This window comes from Caretta caretta, chromosome 2, assembly GCF_965140235.1.
Source record: "Caretta caretta isolate rCarCar2 chromosome 2, rCarCar1.hap1, whole genome shotgun sequence".
NCBI lineage: Eukaryota > Metazoa > Chordata > Testudines > Cheloniidae > Caretta > Caretta caretta.
Genome location: NC_134207.1, coordinates 218,295,361 through 218,317,284, shown reverse-complemented (window position 1 = coordinate 218,317,284; position 21,924 = coordinate 218,295,361). Strand labels below are relative to the sequence as shown.

Sequence of the window (21,924 nt, the reverse complement as noted above, 5' to 3'; positions counted from 1 at the left end):
GGGGTGTCAAGTTTCCTTCCCCACTCTGAACTCTAGGGTACAGATGTGGGGACCTGCATGAAAGACCCCCTAAGCTTATTCTTACCAGCTTAGGTTAAAAACTTCCCCAAGGTACAAACTTTGCCTTGTCCTTGAACAGTATGCTGCTACCACCAAGCATTTTAAACAAAGAACAGGGAAAGAGACCACTTGGAGACGTCTTCCCCCAAAATATGCTCCCCAACCCCTGCACTCCCTTTCCTGGAGAAGGCTTCATAATAATCCTCACCAATTGGTACATGTGAACACAGACTCAAACCCTTGGATCTTAAGAACAATGAAAAATCAATCAGGTTCTTAAAAGAAGAATTTTAATTAAAGAAAAGGTAAAAGAATCACCTCTGTAAAATCAGGATGGTAAATACCTTGCAGGGTAATCAGATTCAAAACATAGAGAATCCCTCTAGGCAAAACCTTAAATTACAAAAAGACACAAAAACAGGAATATACATTCCCTCCAGCACAGCTTATTTTACAAGCCATTAAACAAAAGAAAATGTAACGCATTTTCTATCTAGATTACTTACTAACTTTACAGGAGTTGTAAGGCTTGCATTCCTGAGCTGTTCCCGGCAAAAGTATCACACAGACAGACCAAACCCTTTGTTCCCCCCCACTCCAGATTTGAAAGTATCTTGTCTCCTCATTAGTCATTTTGGGTCAGGTGCCAGAAAGGTTGCCTTAGCTTCTTAACCCTTTACAGGTGAAAGGGTTTTGCTTCTGGCCAGGAGGGATTTTATAGCACTAGATACAGAAAGGTGGTTACCCTTCCCTTTATATTTATGACAAGGGGTCTGTGTACTCCTGGGAGATTGTCTAGGGGAGTACATCAACTCTTGTAGATATTTGCTTAGTTTTACAACAGACTACATAGAAAGCACTAGCGAAATCAGTACAAACGAAAATTTCATACAGACAATGACTTGTTTATACTGCTCTGTATACTATACACTGAAATGTAAGTACAATATTTGGTAAAAAATGAGAAAGTAAGCAATTTTTTGGTAATAACGTGCTCTGACACTTTTGTATTTTTTGTCTGAGTTTGTAAGTTTTTAAATGAGGTGAAATTTGAGGTACACAAGACAAATCAGACTCTTGACATGGGTACAGTAGTCTGGAAAGGTTGAGAGCCACTGCAGTAGTCTACACAGGGCTGCAGACCTTGACTAGCACTTAGAATACTTCAGGCCTGTAAGGTTTAAATGGGCTGGTTAGACCTTGAACTCCTAGGTTGCCCAAGATATAAGTATAGAAAGGAAAGAAGGCAATCATGTGACTTCCGTTGGTGGTGGTTGTCTCCCTCATCACTGCTGTTGTGACAGTGAATAATGATGTATTTGTTTACTTCTATTACCATAGTGCAGAAAGGCTACAAGTAGGGCCTCATTGTGCTTTACAGACACAATGGTGTAGTAAGGGAGTAAGTTGCATGCATTGTTGCTGGTTATATTTTAACTTTACCAGATTGCGATGTGATCACCTGATTTGAATGGCACCTATATAAGTATCATTGAATTAATTGCATAACGGTTAGGCTAAACACTGTAATTAAAAATGGCAATGTCCTGTAGTCCCTAATATAGTATATATAGCAGTAGTTAGATTTTATATGATATTTTATTCACTAAATCTCAGCTGCTCACAGTATTAACAACTTTTTAATTTTTTTTTTCTGGGAGGAGACAATATACAAGTGTCTTGGGGCAGAATTTACACCTTTTTAATGTTCCCTTTTCCACCCCCTTTTATTAGACTGTGAATCTGCAATTTGCAATGAGTGAGCAGACGACAGTACCCATACAGAGCCCTGTTAACACAATGGGACCACTCAATCTTAATGTTAAATACTTTGTTGAATTTGGGGTCAGAGTTACTACTTTAGCTCAACTGGTAGAGTTTTCATTCTGGACTATTTTATTTTATTTAGATTAATAAAAGCACCCTTCTAGAAGTTCTGAACCCTTTACAATTATTACAAAAAGTACAGTGTAATGTATACTATTTCCACCTCTCACATTTCTCTGTAGAATAATCTATTTAACGGGATGTGTGTTGATAGTTATAGATGCACATGTGCACTGAAAGTAAACCTTTAGGCAAGTTTTCCAGAAGAATATATATTCAATTTCCAAAGGGTTTAATAACATTTCTCACCCAAGTTGTTGCCTAAGGTCTTGTCTACATAAACGTTTAGTTCCCGAAAAGCTGGCGTGTGAAGCTAGCCTGCTGCTGACTAGCTGCCTGCATGCATACTGCTGATGCGCATTAACAGTTTGTTAATTTAGTGTCTACTGTTCACATAGCTAATTCAAAGTGTTCATTAAAATATACCTTGCATTTTATAAGTAAGATTTAATAACAAAAATAATGAAGAATCTAAGCTAATGACATATTTTAGAGAGAGAAAATAAATTGTAATTGTGATTTCATTGTCAGTAGCAAAAAGAGACTGGAATGTCTCCATTACGTTCATTTGTTCATAGCAACATTTGAGGTATGACCCTAGAAAGTATTAATGTAACAAAATATTCATAATAAAAGTAAAATCATCTGAGATGCTGAAGTTTTAATCTGTCTATTGAGTTTATATAGTGTTTTCAACCATTTTAATGTACCTTTGCTGATAGACAGTGTCTTATTTATACACTGCTTCTTTAAGATGTTAATAATTAGGATATGTCTTCACTGCAATGTTAAGTCAGGTGATCAGCAACTGCTTGCAGGCACCCAGTTTGGAGCAATGAAATTGACAAAAATGACAGCCAACCACTTATGTAAGTAATACAGTGTCTACATGGACATTGTGTCGCCTTATCTACATTGATATAAGTAGAGGTGGAGATGTGTTGTTGTAGCAGGACACTTATACCAGCAGGAGCAAGGATGTAGTGTGTACATTGACATAGTTAGGTCAACATAAGCTGCCTTAGGTCAACCTAACTGTATAGTGTAGACCAGGGCTGAGTTACCATGTCCTCACTAGTGCTGCTCTTTCTCATATGTGTTGCTAAAATTTCAGTGGGCGTATCCCATGGTTCTGGGTAGTACACTGAGCAGTAAGCTGAGCCACTCCATGATTCTTTCCAAAAGAATTGTGGGAGAACTTGCCTATCTTTCTGGGCACACAAGCACAATTGTGGGAAGGCACTGGAGGACTATCAGGCACTCAAGTGGTTTTGCCTGTGTCCTCACTTCAAAGTGGACAGGTTACCAGACTGCGTGAAAGCCTCACTTGGGTTTTAGGCTGTAGCCCCAGACAAGACTGCGACTCCAGGCTGAAAGCACCCAAACTCTGGTAACAAGATTTTGTGTGTGGACAGGAGGATGGTTGGGGAAACACCTAAGTAAGAGCCAGAGTTAATTCTGCAGTGTAGATATACCCTTAATTACATAATTGCAGCATATGTTAAGACTATTTATTCTACCTCAGCCTGTCTTTGCATAAGAAAACAAAAGAAAAACAAACAAAATCAGTTTGTTTACAGTGACCAAATAATTTTGAGGGAGCTATTTCAATCTTTTAGGTTAATATTTATATTTAAGTTAAAAATCAATTAAAAAAACTCCTTTTAAAGTTTTATTTCAAAATTTCACAACTCATGAAATTCAAAATTAAGACACTCCATCCTTAAATCAAGTGGTTGTTTTGGTATGAGTTATCAGAGCTACTTCTGTAGTTTAGCTGGCAGAGCATTTGCCTAGGTAAGATGATGATTCGGATTCTAGTGCCTGCATATTAATTCTTCTTGTTCAGTGTTATCGGTAAGTATTGTTCTTGTGCTTGTTTTTGAGTGTGTTGCATCCGCTAACATATGTATTGGTAAAATGAAGCTTAACGTTAGAGATATATGATGTAGGCCTTCTCAGGATGACAGCCCCTTCCAAAAGTATGTTTAATTTCCTAGACAGCTCATTACTTACAAATCCAAGGTAGTATATACATTGAGAAAAATTGCACATGGTAGAGTCAGTATCTTGGGAGGATTCCTCGAGTTGCTAAATTCCACTGCTTCAAATCAATGTCTGGGTGCATTTTATTTTATTGATTTTATCACATGGTTACCCATAGTTTGATTATGCGTCTGTTCTAGTGAAAAATCTGCTCTGTTATTGCAGTAGTTTAAAAGATGATCGCTAGTGATAATTAAAATGAGAGATTGGAAACAATTTATTATCAAAATATGGATAATATTTTTTTAAAAAAATTCTGTTCGGTCCAATATTAAACTTCAAAAATTTACATCAGATGGATTTAAACCATAAAAACAAAAATTGTTATTCGTAAGTGTGTATATGTGCATCTTATTTAAATGTTAGCTATTAAAGGAATAAGCTTCCTGAAATGTACATTTATTATATACACAAGTCCCATACTCAAATGCAGTGGAATTGTGTAAATAGGAAATATTGGGTACCTGATAAAATCCTATAAATTATAGATTTTTATGCTAACAGTGTGACATATTTTAAGACTACTGTTGAAGGTACTTAATTTATAAGGTTTATAGCTACCAGTGCGTTTCCGTTTAATGCAGGTTTCATTGTATTGTGTGAACACATGGTATTTGTTTGACATTTTATGTGGGTGCACATACGTACATGTGTGTATTTTATAATAGTTTTCTCGTGATAATTTAAGATATCAAAGTGGCAGAAAAACATTCATAGTAATCAGAAATCCTTTATTAAATAAAAAAGTCTTATAATGTACACTTCCATACAATTGCTTTGTCTGTCATATGGATGGTGACATAAGTTCTTTTAAAGGAAATTATTTCACTCAGCTCAGAAAGCCATACTGTAGCCATCTGGTGTCATCTTGGTAGATTATAACTGTTTTTGCTAGCATTCTCCTACTGTGTTAAAACAATTCAGATATGTTCTGCTTGCCAGCAGGTTATAAATATATTTTTAATCACACTGGTAACATTACTATTAGCGTATGTCAGGTTCTTACAGGTCAGTTAATTTCTGTCTTCAGCATGGGAAATGGATTAAAAAGATGGAAGAAATGAGAGACTGTGACAGGATAGGGACAGGAGCTTTATACTTTCCCACCTAAGATATGTGAAAAAGTAAGCAGCCTGTAGCAAGCACTTTCAATCTGCAGAAGGTGCTCCTTGTTCTCTTCAACCCCTAAATACTAGCAGGTCACTATTCATTTTTTCCAGGTAACCAATTACTATACCACTATGAATATAGAGTTTGTTACATGGACAACCCTTTCAAAGCAGCAATTAGAACTGGCCTTCAGGGTCTGTATTGTAATAATTAATCATTCAGTGTAATCAGAAACCACTGTCAGAACAATCTGCTTTCTGTGCTCTTAAACCAGAGGTTCAAAACTTGGTTTGCAGCTTGTTCAAGGTAAGCCCTGGCGAGCCGCAACTTGCTTTGTTTATCTGAGCATCCGCAGGTACGGCCGCTTGCAGCTCCCAGTGGCCGCAGTTTGCCGTTCCCGGCCAGTGGGAGCTGCGGGAAGCAGTGGCCTGGCCCAGAGTACAGCTCCCTTTGGAACACACCTACAAATTGAGTATATGACAACTTCAGCTTCAGTTCTCCCCTCCATGACTTCTTGTTACTAATAAGAGCTAGGACAGAGAGAGAGTTTAAGCCCAAGTTGTTAGAACATACGATATTGCAGCTCTGTAACAGAAGCAGCTACTTCATTCCTGTAGCATCAGAAAGAAAGAAAAAGAAATAGCTGATAAACCTGAACAGTTCCATTGGCATTTCTTGGCATAATTCATTTAGGTTGCTCTAAATAAGTGAAGGGTTTGTGTTTAGTTATAAATAGGGCTGTCAAGCGATTAAAAAAATTAATCACACTTTTAAACAATAATAGAATACCATTTATTTAAATGTTTTTGACATTTTCAAATATATTGATTTCAATTACAATGCAGAATACAAAGTGTACAGTGCTTACTTTATTTTTTATTACAAATATTTGCACTACTAAAACAAAAGAAATAGTATTTTTCAGTTCACTTAATACGAGTACTGTAGTGCAATCTCTTTATCACAAAAGTTGAACTTACAAATGTAGAATTATGTACAAAAAAGACTTCATTCAAAAATAAAACAATGTAAAATTTTAGAGCCTGCAAGTCCACTCAGTCCTACTTCTTGTTCAGCCAATCTTTGAGACAAACAAGCTTGTTTACATTAACAGTGAGATTAAAATGGTGAGATTAAAACTGCAATTGTGATTAATTTGTTAAAATCGTGATTAATTTTTTGGAGTTAATCGCATGAGTTAACCAGTTAATTGACAGCCCTAGTTTTAAATTAACAAAAGTATCTAGTATCTGAGATGTTGTCATGATTTTTAAACGTTTGCTCTGTAAAGGGTAATAAACTTTAAAAAATTACGTAGAAAATTCAGTTGTCTTCTAAAGAGTTATTGTACCAAATTTTGGAGAAAATTCAGTCATTAAGGAATATATTGTGACTATGGATCCACCCAGACCTAGTTAGAGACATCCTGGAGTGAGATGATGATTTAGACAATCGCCATTTCCTCTCTGTTCCCCCATAAGAGGGGTGACCGGCTTATAGCTACCAAAGTTTGCATTCAATAGACGGCGAATTTAACTGTACTGGCTGCAACTTGGGAGAGCGTAACCAAGGCTCTATCCACTCCCTGTCTTCTCATATCTACCTGCACATGGGAATGGGGAGCAACAGCTGTGCAAAGTCTACTTCTTCTCCAGTTCTGCTACCTGTGATGTAGAAAGCCAGACTCAAGGGGTGTCTTGTACCTCACTTCCATCTTGCGTCGCCGTAAAAGCCTGGCCATGATTTGCCCCTAAGATATGAAATGGATCGTATCTTGCTGTAACATAACTTTAACTGCAGAGCCTCTGCCGAAACCTCCTTAATCATTTGAAGCTATTGTAAAAACAGGGTTTGTAATGGGATATTTAATTTCATACTTGATATTTTATTTGTGTTTACAGAATATTTGGTAACTGGCTGCCTACAACTACCCTCCATCCCCAGTTTTTGTGTTTTTGTTTTTATTTTAATGTATTCAAAGTACTCAGCTGTGACTATGCATGACCACATTTGGTATTTGATATTGTGCAATCAGGATTGAGAATTAATTTCATACTATCTTATGTCCTCATACTATAAGAACCCTAACTTGGTGTCTTGATGAGGTACTAATGAAAAATTGTTTATGCTCCTGCTGCTTGTCATTTTAACTACCGTAAATACACCAACAGTCACCAAATTTGGTTAGATTCATAGGCAAGTATTCAGCTGAACATACTTTTCTTTACAGCGAATATAGCAAGATTAAACTTGAAGATGCTTTCATAGTGTACTCATTCTAAATAATAGCAGGTGGAAGGAGGGGTTTTGCTTTCAGTGAAAATGGATAGGCACTCCCTGCAATTGCACATTGAATCAGATAGACAGAGACAGCTGCAGAAGGGAGATATGCATAGCAGAAACCAAATCAATTGGATTCAGTCACATCCAAATGAAATTACATCAGTCAATAACCTTCCTTTCAAATGACTGAAATCTTTCTGGCCCAAATTTCTCTTGTCAGGTTACTCAGTTTTGCCAGTGATTAAAGTATCTTAAAATTGCTTCGATAACATCAAGGACCTTGTTGTGACAAGTTCTGTAAATGCAGTCTCTTGAAAGAGAAAGCTGGGTTTCAAGTAGAGTATTGAGTGTATTGATCGAATTTCTTTCCGTTGGTCCTCAGAAGCTTTTGTTCGCAAAGATATTGCAGAATGAAGGAAATCTATACCTCTCACATTGAAGGAATTCATTTCCATGTCTGATATCTATATTTTATTTTATTCTTATATGTGGTTATGTGACTTCTTTTTAAAATTTTAAAATAGTTCTAGAAGTACAGTGTACTTATTCTAAAGTGGAATAGTATAGTTTTGAAACACATAATCCTATAAATCAATAGACTATTGTATTTGTTTGCCTCAGTCAGCATATTTATTAAATGTGGGGATACACTGACCACCTTTAAAAGGTTAGCATTTACTAACCATTACCACCTACACGGCTGCTACTCTGAAACCTGAAAGTGGCTGAGATTTAGTTTCCATCTGTACCTGAGATGTTATGATCTGTATTTGTTGCTACTGTGAATATTGATTTTTGTTGTTGTTTTATTTTCTTTTTTGTGTTTTGTTCAAATCGATCATTATATATGTGTAGCCATTCAGGAAATATTTGTAATTGTTTACAATTAATCTATAGTGAGAAGAATTTCATTAATTAACACTGTCTAGGTTTAGGAGCCATATTCCATACCATTGATTTGTTTTGTTTAATGAATTAGTAAGATTCTTGATTTTTAGAAGGGCTGAGCTCTGGCAATACCCAGTGACTTAACTGGGAATTGTGGGTACTCATCACCTCTATCACCTTGTCTAGAGTGGAGAAAAAGGTGAATTCTTAAAACATTAGTTCACATGATTTTCAGCACCACTTAATATATAGTGCCTTTTAAAATGTTAGTAGTTCATGGTGAACTCTAGATGGTAAGTTCTAGATTTCAAATTTCATTTAAAATGTTCATTGTGGTTGAAGGCCACCCCAATCTATTTTCTTCCACTGCCAACTACTGTCATATCCCATCCACGTATAATTTCCCCAACAACCCCAAACACGTGTAGGGACTTGTCAGGATTTACAAAAGGGTAGTTTCAAGCTTTAATGGACCTCATAAGATCTATCGAAGTAGAGTGCGCCTTCTATGGACCTCATGCACAGACCCAGCTTAAATTTTGGATGCTTATTTACAGGTTTTGTTGAAAAAAGTTAAGTTTGAAAGTATGTGTATCATTGGAATCTGAATCATGCCCTGAAACATCCTCTCTAACAAAAATTCTACACCTTTTAAAAACAAGAGATTCCCACTATCATCTCAGAATCCTGCATCACTCACTATTGCCCCACTCAGTTTGTACTCCCCCCTTCCTCTTGTCTATAAATGCTATCAGCAAAAGAACTAATAAAAAGGTTCGGGGTGCTTTCTCTGGAAAAATCTCAAAATATTCCAGTCAGTTCAATTTCCTGTATTTGTGAAGATTTAAGGTAATTTCAAGAGCTTTTACACAAAAACTACATATTTTTTTACCTGACTAGGGGAAGAGGAAGCTGATATGGACAGGGGTGTGTGTGTGCGTGTGTGTGTGTGTGTTTCTTTCTTCCCTTATTCCCTGTACAGGAAGGAGAGACAGAAAGGGATTCAGCTTTTTCCTTTCTGCCATGGAGGGTAGGGGAAGTCAACAGGTTCTTTTAGAGGAACAGAGGTGTATAGGGAACCTCCCTAGCTATAACACCTCTCCTCCCTCTTCCCCTTCTCCCCCCCCCCCAAAAAAAAAAAACAAAAAACAAAAACAAAACAAAAAACCCCACACAGCTCTTCTGGCCTGCTATTGCCCCATCCACTGACTGGAAAGTCTGGGGAACTCATGTTTCCATTTCAGATTCTCCTGCCTAGCAAGTCCTCACTTCTCCCGTCACAGATGGAAATGTGAGTTCTGTGGCTAAATTGACCCGTCATTTTCGATAATCTCAACAAGCAGGAGCTGAAACTGGAAATGTATAGGTTGGCTAGATTAAGTAGGGCCCTTGAAGTGGAAGACAAGGATTTGAAGTTGATGTAGTAAGTGAGAGGAAGCCAGTGAGGGGACAAGAGAAAAGGACTAGTTGTTTGGATCAGTAGGGCTTGGGGGCAGATGAAATGGAAAGGGGAGAGGCAAAGGGGAGTTATCACATCACTCAGTGTCATGGTTGATTTAATCATGATTTAAATCAGCAAGCAGAAAACCTGGATTTAAATAATCCATTTTAATCATGTTTTGCATTCGTACTTTTGAATTATTTTCCTAAAGAAAGGATGATTTTCATTGGCGAGCAACCACTAAAACTGGTTGATTTGCTACTAAATATAGCTTTCACACTAAATCTGGTGCCTCTTTTTGCTATCTATACATATTTATTAAAGCAGTAATAAACCTTAGCTTACATTTATTCAGATTCTTAATATTGATATTTTTTCTGGTTAGAAAATGATGAATGATGCATTTCTTAGTAATAGATTATTATTAATTTTTATTTGTGATTCATGTCAGTCTCTAGCTGGATGTAAATTCAAATGCAACTTAAAATGCACAAAAACAGAATTTAAATATTTTTTAAAATTAAACTATTTTAAATGTGCTGGATACATAGGAAAAAATATTTATCAAAACGTGTTTCATTTAAAGCTAATTGATATATTAAACAAAGGGAGTGTTATCTGTAGTTAGTTTATTGAACTGATTGTTTCTCGTCACTGTGTCCTTCAAGATTTTAGAACTAGTAGATTTTACCCCCCACACATAGTGTTTGCTCATAAATTGGAAGAAGAAAATAAGGTTTTCTGCTTTTTCAACTCCAAATTGGTTTCTTAACTTTTGACTGAATTAGTCATTGAACTGAACTAGTTGAATAAACTGAAATGAATAAAATATTCTCTCTGTACCTGCAGATGATGATATTGCTATCAAAAGCTGGCTTAGCACTCAGCAAACTCTAGTACTGTCACCAAATCAATGGTCTGATTTTCATTAAAACTTGGCAGCAAACATGTACTGCTTAATATTATTTTTTGTATTTAATTTAAATGATTTTAATAGATTATAATAAGCTTAGGCCTTAGCATAGGATGTCAAATTTAAAATTTAATTTTAAATAGGTTTATTTTAAAAATTAATCTGTATTTAATGTATATAAAAAATCTGATTTAAATTAAAAAATCTGTTTTTTATTATTTGTTTTTAATTATTTATTTTTATCCACCCTGTTTCTCATGAGCAGGTTGTGGACAAGAGTTTTAATAGTAATGATAAAGAAGAAATGTTTTGTGAGTTTCCACAAATCAGTAAAATTGCTAATCAATTGCTATTTGTGGATAACGTGAGTTCTCATTAATATGTTTGCTCAGTTATATTTTTTTTGTCTTCCATTTACATGAATCAGTTGTTGCTTGAGCTGCTTATATGTATAAGTAGCCATTGTTTCCTTAAATAGTCTATAGTAAATTAGGTGGAGGCGTTTTGATGTGAAAGAAATGTTGACGTAGCCCAATTTTGGAAATACTGTAAATATGAAATTAGAGAGTAGGCAGTATAAAGCTTGTTTTTAAATGGAATAATTTTCTTTGTTAATGTATATGTAACAAACATTCATTATGTTGCATTTTTCATTAAGGGAAAATTACTACAGAATTGCTGTCTTGCTATTCCGAGGTATACACTGTTTAGATCTTTCACCCAGTGCCTTTTAACAGTGTACATAGTTTTTTTAAAAAACGTATTTAAAATATACTTTCTTCATAGGCTTCTTGGACCTGCTCTGCAGATCCTTTAGAGTACTCCTTTAGTGGCCTTGGTTTGGCTTTACATCAGTACTGTCTGATGTGCAGACTCGTTATTAAAACTTAATTCATTAAATAGTAAAATCATTGTGGGTGGGTGCAGCTAATTTTAGGATCTAACCATGTCTCAGATCATCAAGATGAAGGGAGAAGTGGAGTGTATTTACGTACGTTACTGCTTGCTCTTCAAAGGAATGGACCCCTAAATCCAACATTAAATGAACATTGGTGCTCGAAAACTGCAACACCATTCCTGTTATTTTTTTTAAGTGGTAATTTTTCTCTGACACAATCTCATTTTTTTACTCACTTTCCACTTAATTACTTGTAATGTAAGCAGTATTTTTTAAGAGATACTAAATGTATTTTAAGCACCTCAACTTCTGAATAGAAAGCAGTTATTTTTTAAAGAAAGGGTTTGTTCTGTCTTGAGAGTGGATGTTTAGTAAAAATTAAGTAAATAAGCTTATTTTCTGTTACTTTTTCTATAAAACAAACACCCTCCTGCAACTGCAACTATGCACACAAGAAGTGTAAGCATCTGGTTTATCTGCACACTGTGTCATGTAGTGTTACTTAGAGTTCCACCTATGAGGAAATGCTATCTTGCATGCTCATGTTTGTCTGTCTTAACTAAGCCATTGCTTTTATGATCAAAAACCTAAGCAGTCTTCTCTTCTTTTTGAACTGCACTGAGCAAAGAATCAAAAAGGATGCTACACTTAACCCAAGTCAGTTTGCAGTTTGGACTCTAAGAAAAGAAAAAGGCTTTTGTGTATGACATTACTCTTAAACTATCTATTTGGATCTGACCATACATATTATTTAAATCTACTGTGGTGTTAAAATGTTTCATAAGACACAGAGCAGAGCTGCTATGATCTTAAATGTTAATATTCTTTTCTTATCACTTTACTGTGTAGATACCCTTCATGAGACACAACTCTACCACAGCTCATCCTCGGAGGCAATCCTGGAAACCTCTTTTATAAATGTGATTTTAAAATGTGGATAAAACTCTCAATAGAGTACATAAAGTAAAGGAGAACAGCTATCTTGTCTTTTTCATAAGCTTATCGTGACAAAAAGTTGAGTTTGCTTGTCAGGTTTGGCTAGAATGTAAGTGATTGGTTTGTTACTTGGACTGACAAGGCAGTAAATTTGCCTGCATTTTTTGCACTAATCAGGAACGTTTTATTCCATTGTTGGAAAATACCAGATAAATGTTGTGTCAGAATTGTCCTGTTAAGTAATGTCTTGTTCCCCTGTGCTTCCTTGAGAAATGATGATATACAGTGCTTGGATTCATTGAAGAGTGACAGAAACCTATGGGACTTAAATACTGTATGTTCCTCTGTGGTGGTATTGATTTATTTTAAAAAATCAACGCTTTGCCATCAGTCTGCTGCTCTACTAATATGCAGTTTAATAAGAATATTCCTATATAAATACTGTGTTGTGGAATATGATAGAAGTTTATGTAAAAGGATTATTTTCAGTACAGTGGCAATAACAGACCTGTAAAACACTTGACACTTTCTCATTTTGAAATAATAGCCTTGCTGCAGAAGAATTGATTTTGTGCTTATTAGCATGAGCTAATTGTTTCCACTTTCAAATGTTCGAGTGAATAGAAATATATCCATATCCATGCTTTCTGGATCACTGCTGAGACAAACAGGAAAATTTGAATATTGTCTTATTTGGATTAATTTTACTGTGGTGTTCAGGTCAAGGTATGTTTTGGTTTTTCTTTTTGTTTTTTCTAATTTAAATATGAAACTGCTATATAAGTTGGGGATGAATGAAGAACTGATCACACAGCATACCATCTGAAAGATCTTCATCTACGTCCATGTACCTCCAGATAGATACAGACATAATATTTTGGTCTACAAACTATACTGATCAAGTTCTTAAATCTACAGCAGCACTATGTAGACATCTCCATCGTTTCATCTTGAACTTGCTTGGGAAAAACTCTGTTCAAGTGTAATCATACTTGTAACTTTGCAACATATCATCTTGGAACTTCTTGATCTATGGTGGGGGGTTTTGTCATCCATCAAGTTATATTTTTAGTTGAAAATAAATTTTAAACATAGAAGAAAAAAGATACATGCTGTATTAAGTGGTAGGAGAAAAATACAAATTGGTGTATACTAATTTAAAAGTCATATCTTATTAGGGCGTCTCATGTTTGGATATTATGTTCAATAAAATTAACTTGATGTGTCTAACAAGTTGTACTGTTTTGAAAAAAAATCAAAAGAAGATTTTCTTTTTAACATTTTATAAATGTTCTTTAGCCATAAGGCACACACAGAGCTCCTCCTAAATGAAGAAATGTGTATTTTGGGAGTCCAGTTTTCAAGTCTAAAGGCCCTTTTAGATAAGAGAGGACAGAGTTTAGATGCAACTCTTGGAGAATTCAGAAACACGGGTGACTAGAGAAAATTACATCCAGCCATTTTGTTAATAGGACAAAAATTCATCATGTATGATGCAGGCCCTTACTTAATGTCTGGCTAGGAATTACTAATTACCTTTTTTTAACGTTATCTTACTAGAAAACCAAATGTACTGTGACATATGGTCAATAATTAGCCTTTGTGTTACCAACTCCAGTTCCCAGTACAGCATTCTTTTATTCTCTCTGAAGACATAATGTGAGACAGTGAGTGCCACTTCCTGGTTTTAATTTTTGCTACCTTAAATTTTCATTTCTATAGTAGTAGATTACTTAAACTTCTTAATCTGAGACAGTAAATTTTGTCTGTGTTTTTCCATTGATGCCCCTCTCCGCAATCATCCTCCACTGGTCCAGCATCATCAATACTATAGATACTCAGGTACATGTTTATGAAATGACTGTTCTGTTAATCATTATTTACTACAACCATTTTATAGCTAGCAAACACTGAATTTAGCTGAAATATGTGCTACAGTCTCACGTGGAATGAGGAAAGTGCATTGGTGATTAGCAAACATGAAAACATTGGAAGGTAGAATAATGACTTCTTGTCAGCTGTGTTGTGTGGCAGCTTTATTTTGGTAAGGTGCACAACTCTCTATCATGTAGTGAGTTATTTCATTTGCTTTTCCTCTCTGGAAACCTGGGTAAAATATTGCATATTTCATATCTTGAAATGTTCAGTGGTGATCTTCTAATCCTTAGTGGACACTTACAGTAGTTCACAACCACCATGCAACTGAGTACAGTTGATTACTATAGTTTGAACTTCTGAAATGCCCAAACTTCTGAAGTAGTGTGGATGTTGCAGGTTAGGACCGGGAGAAGTAATTTAGTACAGTACCTGCTCATAGTTTGTCTGTAACAAACAAGAGTTTCCAGAGTCTAATTTTAATGGATACAAAACAAACAAAAATACAACTACCCTTTCCTCTGTCTCCCAGAAGGAAAAATATGTAGTATATATCTTTCTAGCACTCTGTCTTCATAGAACTACACATTCCAGGTTAAAAATAATATAAGAGCAGGTCTCATACAATAGGCATATATCATATACAGTTTATAATCCCAGTATATTTGAGACACACACGCTCATAGAGAGATACATATACATTGTATCTATGCATTTAATTCCCCTTGTGTGTGCATGTACTTATGAAATTTCCCTATATAATTTGTTTGGGAACCCATAGTGTGTTGCACAGTTTACCACAGCTGCCTCATAACAAAAGTGAATACACACTTCTGCCCTAAGGATGCTGTTAACTTGCATATATGTTGAAGCAGGTTTTTTGCTGGTATTTCTACATTTTAATTTGTAAATGCTTTTTAATAGTTTCTTTGAGTTCATTTGTTACATAAAGCAGACAAGAGATTTTTGTGTCCCTGACGATTTAGGGAGTCTTACATTATAAATAAACAAAATATAGCTTTCCAAAATTGTGTGAAGGTAGTCACATGCATGATTTTTCTTTGCTTTTAGATGTTTACTTTTAAAATGCATGGTTATAAATACAACTGTTTTTTTTAAGTGGAATTGACTATACAAATGCTAGATATATGCTTGTTTTCTTTTTACTCATACCCAGCTGCCTAATTGGGGCAGATTTCTACCTGACCACTACAAACGAGCCGAAGGGCTGCTGTGGATATGGCCTGTATACTTTCAGTTGGAGTTGTGTAATCTATCTTTTCTTTTTTTATGACAGGTTTCAGAGTAGCAGCCGTGTTAGTCTGTATTCACAAAAAGAAAAGGAGTACTTGTGGCACCTTAGAGACTAACCAATTTAAATTGGTTAGTCTCTAAGGTGCCACAAGTACTCCTTTTCTTTTTTTATGTTTGACCCATAATTTGTATTTATTTAAAGAAGGGCATGTTACCTAAACCTACAGATCACATCAAAACCAAAGTAACTTTCATTGGAACCCATGAAGTAGGGTTGCATGATTATGCAATATAATGATTTTGGAATGCAGGCATTGAAAATATTTCCACATTTTTCATTGTCTAAAGAGCAGAATGTCCGATAGATATTGCATGATGAAAGTATTTTATTTTTTCTGGGGCTCCTTTTTTTGGGTAAGGAAAATGAACACATATGGCTTGATAGTGCAATCTAGAAGATACTATCCTTTCACCTCTGGATCCTGGGTTCAACTTCAGCTTTAGATAAGTGAAAAACTGTCAGATTTAGTTTAGTCTCTGTGCACATCACAAACGTAGTACATATGTTCACATTTGAGCCTCTGCTCAGGAGAGGTCCAGTGGTGTTGGGCAGGCATGGATTTAAGGTTAAATGTTGAGTCAGGAAGCAGGAGAGCCTAGTGTGTGAGGAAGGAGGTTTGTCCTTCACAGTGTGTGTAGTATTAGGAACGCCTAATTAGGAGATGGGGTCAGAATAAGCCAACGCAGAGGGGAACCCAGACAGCATACTGTGACAGTTAAATACACCCCTGGTGTTGGAATAGAAGGAGTGTTATAGATCTGAACTGATGGGTGGTGGAGTGAACGTACAGCTCAGGCTAGTCATTTATTTGACAGTTTATTGTTTGTAAAATTCTAGACTGAATCTATTGGAGTTTTGCTTGAGGAATGACTGTATTATAGGCCCCCTCTATCTCAAAAGATTTGTCTCATGCTCTAGCAATGTTGTATATCCTCCTCCCATAAAATAGATTTACCCTCAGAGATGAATATATACAATTTTTTTTAACATGGTTCCTTTTTGCACGACACTGTAGACAAATGTGCAATGGTATGCGCATTTAAGTGTGAGAGATTTTCTGTAGTCTCTGAAGCATCTATGTGAAGTTGAATTTAAAGATTAGCTTATTAATGTTGTGTTTCAGGGACTTGTAGGTAATTACTTTTACAGCTATAGATGGGCACTGCTGACTTATGAATGCAAAATAGGTTTTCTCACTCTGCCTGAGTCAGCTCTTTGTAAATTTATATGATATTAACTGTGGTGACTTACAAATGTGTCTGTAATGGGTTTGCGTTGCATCCACTGTTCCTTTATAAAAGCAAAGGACTTTTTCCCCACTGCTCACTCTAAGACTTCTGCAGGCCAGCTGATAAGATTCCCTCCTGTGCAGGTAGATGCGAGGTAATGAAATTGGATGTGTGTGCTGAGCTTTGTAAATAAAATGAGATTGACCCCCAGCCATTATCTCATTTATCTGATTTACATTGTAAAATAAGGATCTACACTATTGATTAGAGCATAATTAGTTAATTATGAACAGGAAAAATACAGAGTTATGTGGAGCTTGAACACAGCAGGCTATACTGCTAAAAAAATTCCAAGGGCATGAGCAGATGGAGATCACTTTAATAAAGAACAAAGCATACGTGTTTCAGGTATGGAACTGTCTAATCAACCTCTGGCTGTGAGGAGATTCTTGACCTCCATTCTATATTTTTTTACATATGAACAATATTTCCTTTCAATTGTTACCATTTCCTTTATTATTTAACTTATTAACCTAACTACTACAAATTTTCACCTTCCTTCCTCAGTTTATCTACCTTATTTTCTCCATGTAAAATTAGAAAATTAATTACCTGCCTTCCTTTTTGGAATGGAAAATAAAGCATTTCCTAATTTTGTTATGTAACATGATTTGAATCTTGTTAAAGGCATTGACAATAATAGGTAGCATCATATCAGTTAAAGCTATTTTAACACCAGGAGCTTGTTTTTTAGCCTACACTTAGCGGATCTCCATTTTTTATGTTCACAAAGTTCTGGGTACAACTCCTAGACCACTGAGTACTTAATTGCACCCGTAGATCACGTACTTTGGCATATAATGGCCCCTCAAATAATGGTGAAAATGTGGATGCCTGTTTTGGAAAATCTGACCTTTGATTCATATGGTTAATATTTTGTCTAAACCAGCAGTGCCCAACCTTATTACACAGTAGGCCCACATAAACCTAAGCACAAACTTGTGTGAACCAAATAGATTTCTATATATTTTAATAAGATTTAAAGTCACCTGTATTGATTTATATTTTAAGTTCAGCTTGTTTCATATGTGTTTATATAGGTTATTTCTACATACAGTGTTGTCTATTTACACACTTGTATAAACTAAAATGATGTAAAGATGACAAAACGCTAAGGAATCAGTCATTGGTATATTGTGTTGAAGAATGCCCAAGGCCTTATGTCATGCTTTGGTGGGCCATAGGTTGGGCACCCCGGTTTAAACTATGGAGGATATACATTGCTAAACAAATATTATACATGTATAGAAAGCAGAGTGTGCTAGTCAGCTTGTTTATAACTCTATAAACTCTTGTTTATAACCCTAGCAGATAAGCCAAGTACATAACTATCTATTCACCTCAGAGTTCCCACAAGATCATGTCTGAGGCACATTTCTCCGGGTAGTGTAGGGAAGCGTGCGCTGTTGATATCTATTCTCCACCTGTTCTGTGAACATGACTACTGCAAAGTTCCGGGGCTATTAACTTGGCATCTTTCACAACCAAGAAATTCACATAACTTTAAAGTTTCAAAGTCATCTTATAGTTTGTTTAGGTTCTGTTTCTGGATCTGACAGTACATTTTCCATCTCCACATTTGACTAGGACCCTAGATCATAGTATGTGGTTCATATTGCAGACCTTAATACTCATTTTGCCAGTTGTCTTTGTAACCCAACTGACAGGCATTTGATAACTGACCAGGTTTCCTCCAGTGCTGGTGCCAATGCTAAACTATAATTTATCAAGGAGGAACAAGTGTTTTCTTTACAGAGCTGAAATGTGTGTGAGCTGTCCCTTTTTCTCCAAGAATTTGAAGGTCAATCACCAAAAATGTATCACACGACAGTGCTGCCAGGCAGATGGTCCAGTAGTAAAATATTCTAATTAGTAGATCCTTCATTTTATCAGGTATGGTGTACCAGAAATGTATTCTGTATCCTACCACCTCACCATATTAACATTGGTAGAGTCTAGTCCTGCTGCTATAGTAGTCGATGGTCAAATTCCCATTGGAATCAATGGAAAGGATATTGGGGTAATCATAGTTTTGTGCCTAGAAGATCATCTTTTTTTAAACAGCTAAATTTATTTTAATTTACCTATCATTGCACAGTACATTTATCATTTTACTGTGCTGTTTTCCCTAAGGGAGCTCTTTTATTTTCATATTTTTAAAAGATCAAATATAGGTTCTACTGTACAATAATATATTTTTATAAAAACAATATAAAAGCAGTGTTTCACAATTTATGGTTATCATTTTATAAATATGCATCACTTGATACTTTCACATCTGAATGGTGTGTGGTATATGAGGATGATTTAATCATCCACATGCTCTCACCAGTTGTGTATATATATTTAAATAAAACAAACAAACAGTCTCTGGAAACTTTTATATTGAAGTTTTTAATTTAGTATATACATATGCAAGAAGAATATGAGAATATTGTTCTTTATAGACAAAATAAACTGATTTGAAAAGAAAATTTAATTGAATACAAGAACAAAACTTGGCTTTAGGATCCTGAAACCTGTATCTTCCCTCATAATGTTTTATGGTAATTTCAACCCAACTTACGTAGATTTACTGGATGACTTTTGAAACATGGCTTAAAGTAAAATAGAATATTGGGCATTCTGGGTGAAAGATGTTTCCCCTCCCACCAAATTAGAGATTTTAAAGCATGATTTTGAAGAGGAAAGATTGTTTTCTTTTAAACAGAACATTTCTGTTACAACTGTTCTCCTGTATTGCTGTGCTATTACTAAGCAGTCTGCTAACAGAATCTGTATCGGTTGTACTAAAATGACTAATATTCTCATGTTTGTAGATTTTAGGATCCAATAGAGTCCTTTTGAAATGTATTTATTAAATTAGTTGAAAATAAGTTTGAATATGTGCACCCTCTGCAGTTATGCTAGAAAAATACTTGTTTAGGTTAACCAAATACTATCCCAAACGGGTTTTTTTTTTATATGGAGTTTTCCTTTTCAAATATTTTAGTGCATTCCTTTTGTTTAATCCTCTTTCTGTTATGTGCTCTGTGTTCTGTTAATAATTTATTAAAATGTATTGTTATTCTTGGTCTGATAAGTAGCACACTGTGCCTTTTATGTTTAAAAAAATAATTCTGCATTCTGCACCTTGCAAGAGTTTGGGATTTTCTTAAATGTGCTTTGCTAGCTTCTTATTTGTGGATTTCCTGGCTTATGAGGCTTTAATTCAAACATTTGAGACACTTAAATGGAATAAATAAAAAGAATTTGACAAAATTAGTTTTCAAAAAGTTTTCCCTTTTGAACAAAAGATCATAGGGTGTATGCAAAAAAGTGATGAAGACAACCACTTCAATAAAATGTATGAATCTCTATTATTTGCTGTTAAATTCTTTTTTCCTCTTGAGCATATTGTTGTACTATCTGATGAAAGACTCCTTTCATTAAGCACTGCAGTATAGCAAATGCTTCTTCAGTGGCAGTAGACTAAGAATGTCTGAACAAAGAATACTTATGATCGATGTTTCAGACTGTTGTCTGTGGGGTGTATATGGCACAAAACATTATCAAAAAGCTTGTTGATAAACTCAGAATTATGATGTGTACAGGTTAGACTTTTTTCAGTTATAAGTGAAAGATGACAGCAAAATGTTTTAATTGAATAACCTTTTCAAATTCGTACTAAAAGAATCTCACATTATTGAATATTTTGTGCAGATTTTATTTACTAGTTACAAAGTCACTATTTTAAAAAATCATTCATGCAATTGTAAACATCTTTGAATTTCTAGATATGTTGGCAGACATTATGGAAGATCCATAATGTAAAAAGTTTTGTTAGCCGGAAAGTGTACTAAATTCTGCAAATCATCAATATAGAGAAAATACATAGCTGCCTCCTGCATTTCTCCATGAGAATATTCCAAATTAAATAGAAACATACTTAAATGTGTGAGTGTACATGTAAATCACCCTTCCTGAAAATGTGTTTTAATCCAAACTAATGATTCAGAGATTTGGTGGTAAGTTTTCCATGGGGTGAACTACCCCAAAGTGTGTGCTTGATTTAATTGGTGAAGAAACACAATGTATCTGTTTCTCCTGCAGGTGTGATGAATGCAGACTCTGCTACCATTTTGGTTGTCTGGACCCTCCTTTGAAAAAATCTCCAAAACAGACAGGCTATGGATGGATATGTCAAGAGTGTGATTCTACTTCCTCTAAAGTAAGTTAATTCAGTCTGTGAAAACTCAGAGGAGGAGTTCTGGTTTTGGACAGCCTTTTTGAGCAAATCATTGCATAGTTTCTCATCTTGAGTTTGTGTTTGAACATTTTGCATAGATCTGCACTGGGAAACAGACATTTAAATCCACACAGTTAAAAGTCACACTGCAAGGATTTCATCTTGACTTTAACTAAAGGAGAGAAAAATGCAAAATGGAAATTGTGTTAATTGGCTCGATAAAGGGGAGTTTCTTATTCCTCTTAACTATTTTCTTCTTACATTATGGTTGTGACCCCCAAAATATATAAGTCCAAAGTATTAAGTTAAAATACCATAGCATTCTTTGCCCCATTATAAGCAGTCAGATATTTTAATATTTTAATAATGTAAACCATAACCTTTGAAGGCATGGTTAATAGTAAATTCATTTGAAATGTATTTATGAAAGATTTGAAAGTCTACATTTTTTTTGTTTTGTTTTTTCCAATGTAAATCAATTGCGAGGGACATTATTAGGTTAGCATGAGGGATAGTTGTAAGATATGACATTCTAAAATTGTTTGAACTTAAAATTCTCACGACTGAAACTTTGTTATATTAATGCTACCAACAATCATCCACTTCTGTGGTGTTATCCTGCAAACGACATAGGATTTTTTTGTTGGGTTTGGTTTAGTTTATTAACATTTTCCTGAACACTAGTTTCTTCAGTGTTGGCATGGGTGCCAGCACCCCCTAGATGCTTTAAAGAGACACTGTCAACTTGATTTTTT

At 35.1% G+C, this 21,924-nt stretch overlaps 1 protein-coding gene across 3 annotated transcripts in view; it reads left to right on the top strand.

Annotated features, from left to right (window-relative positions):
• Positions 1-21,924, top strand: part of PHF14 (PHD finger protein 14) — a 285,184-nt gene that overhangs the window by 167,026 nt on the left and 96,234 nt on the right. For 2 of the 3 annotated variants that reach the window (XM_048838250.2, XM_048838249.2), the window contains one exon: positions 12,376-13,695. In XM_048838250.2, the coding sequence (XP_048694207.1) occupies positions 12,376-12,444 (69 nt within the window). In that variant the 3' untranslated portion in view covers positions 12,445-13,695. Of the gene's footprint in view, positions 1-12,375; positions 13,696-21,033; positions 21,152-21,924 lie in introns of those variants that run through there. The other variant, XM_048838246.2, reaches the window with a different exon arrangement.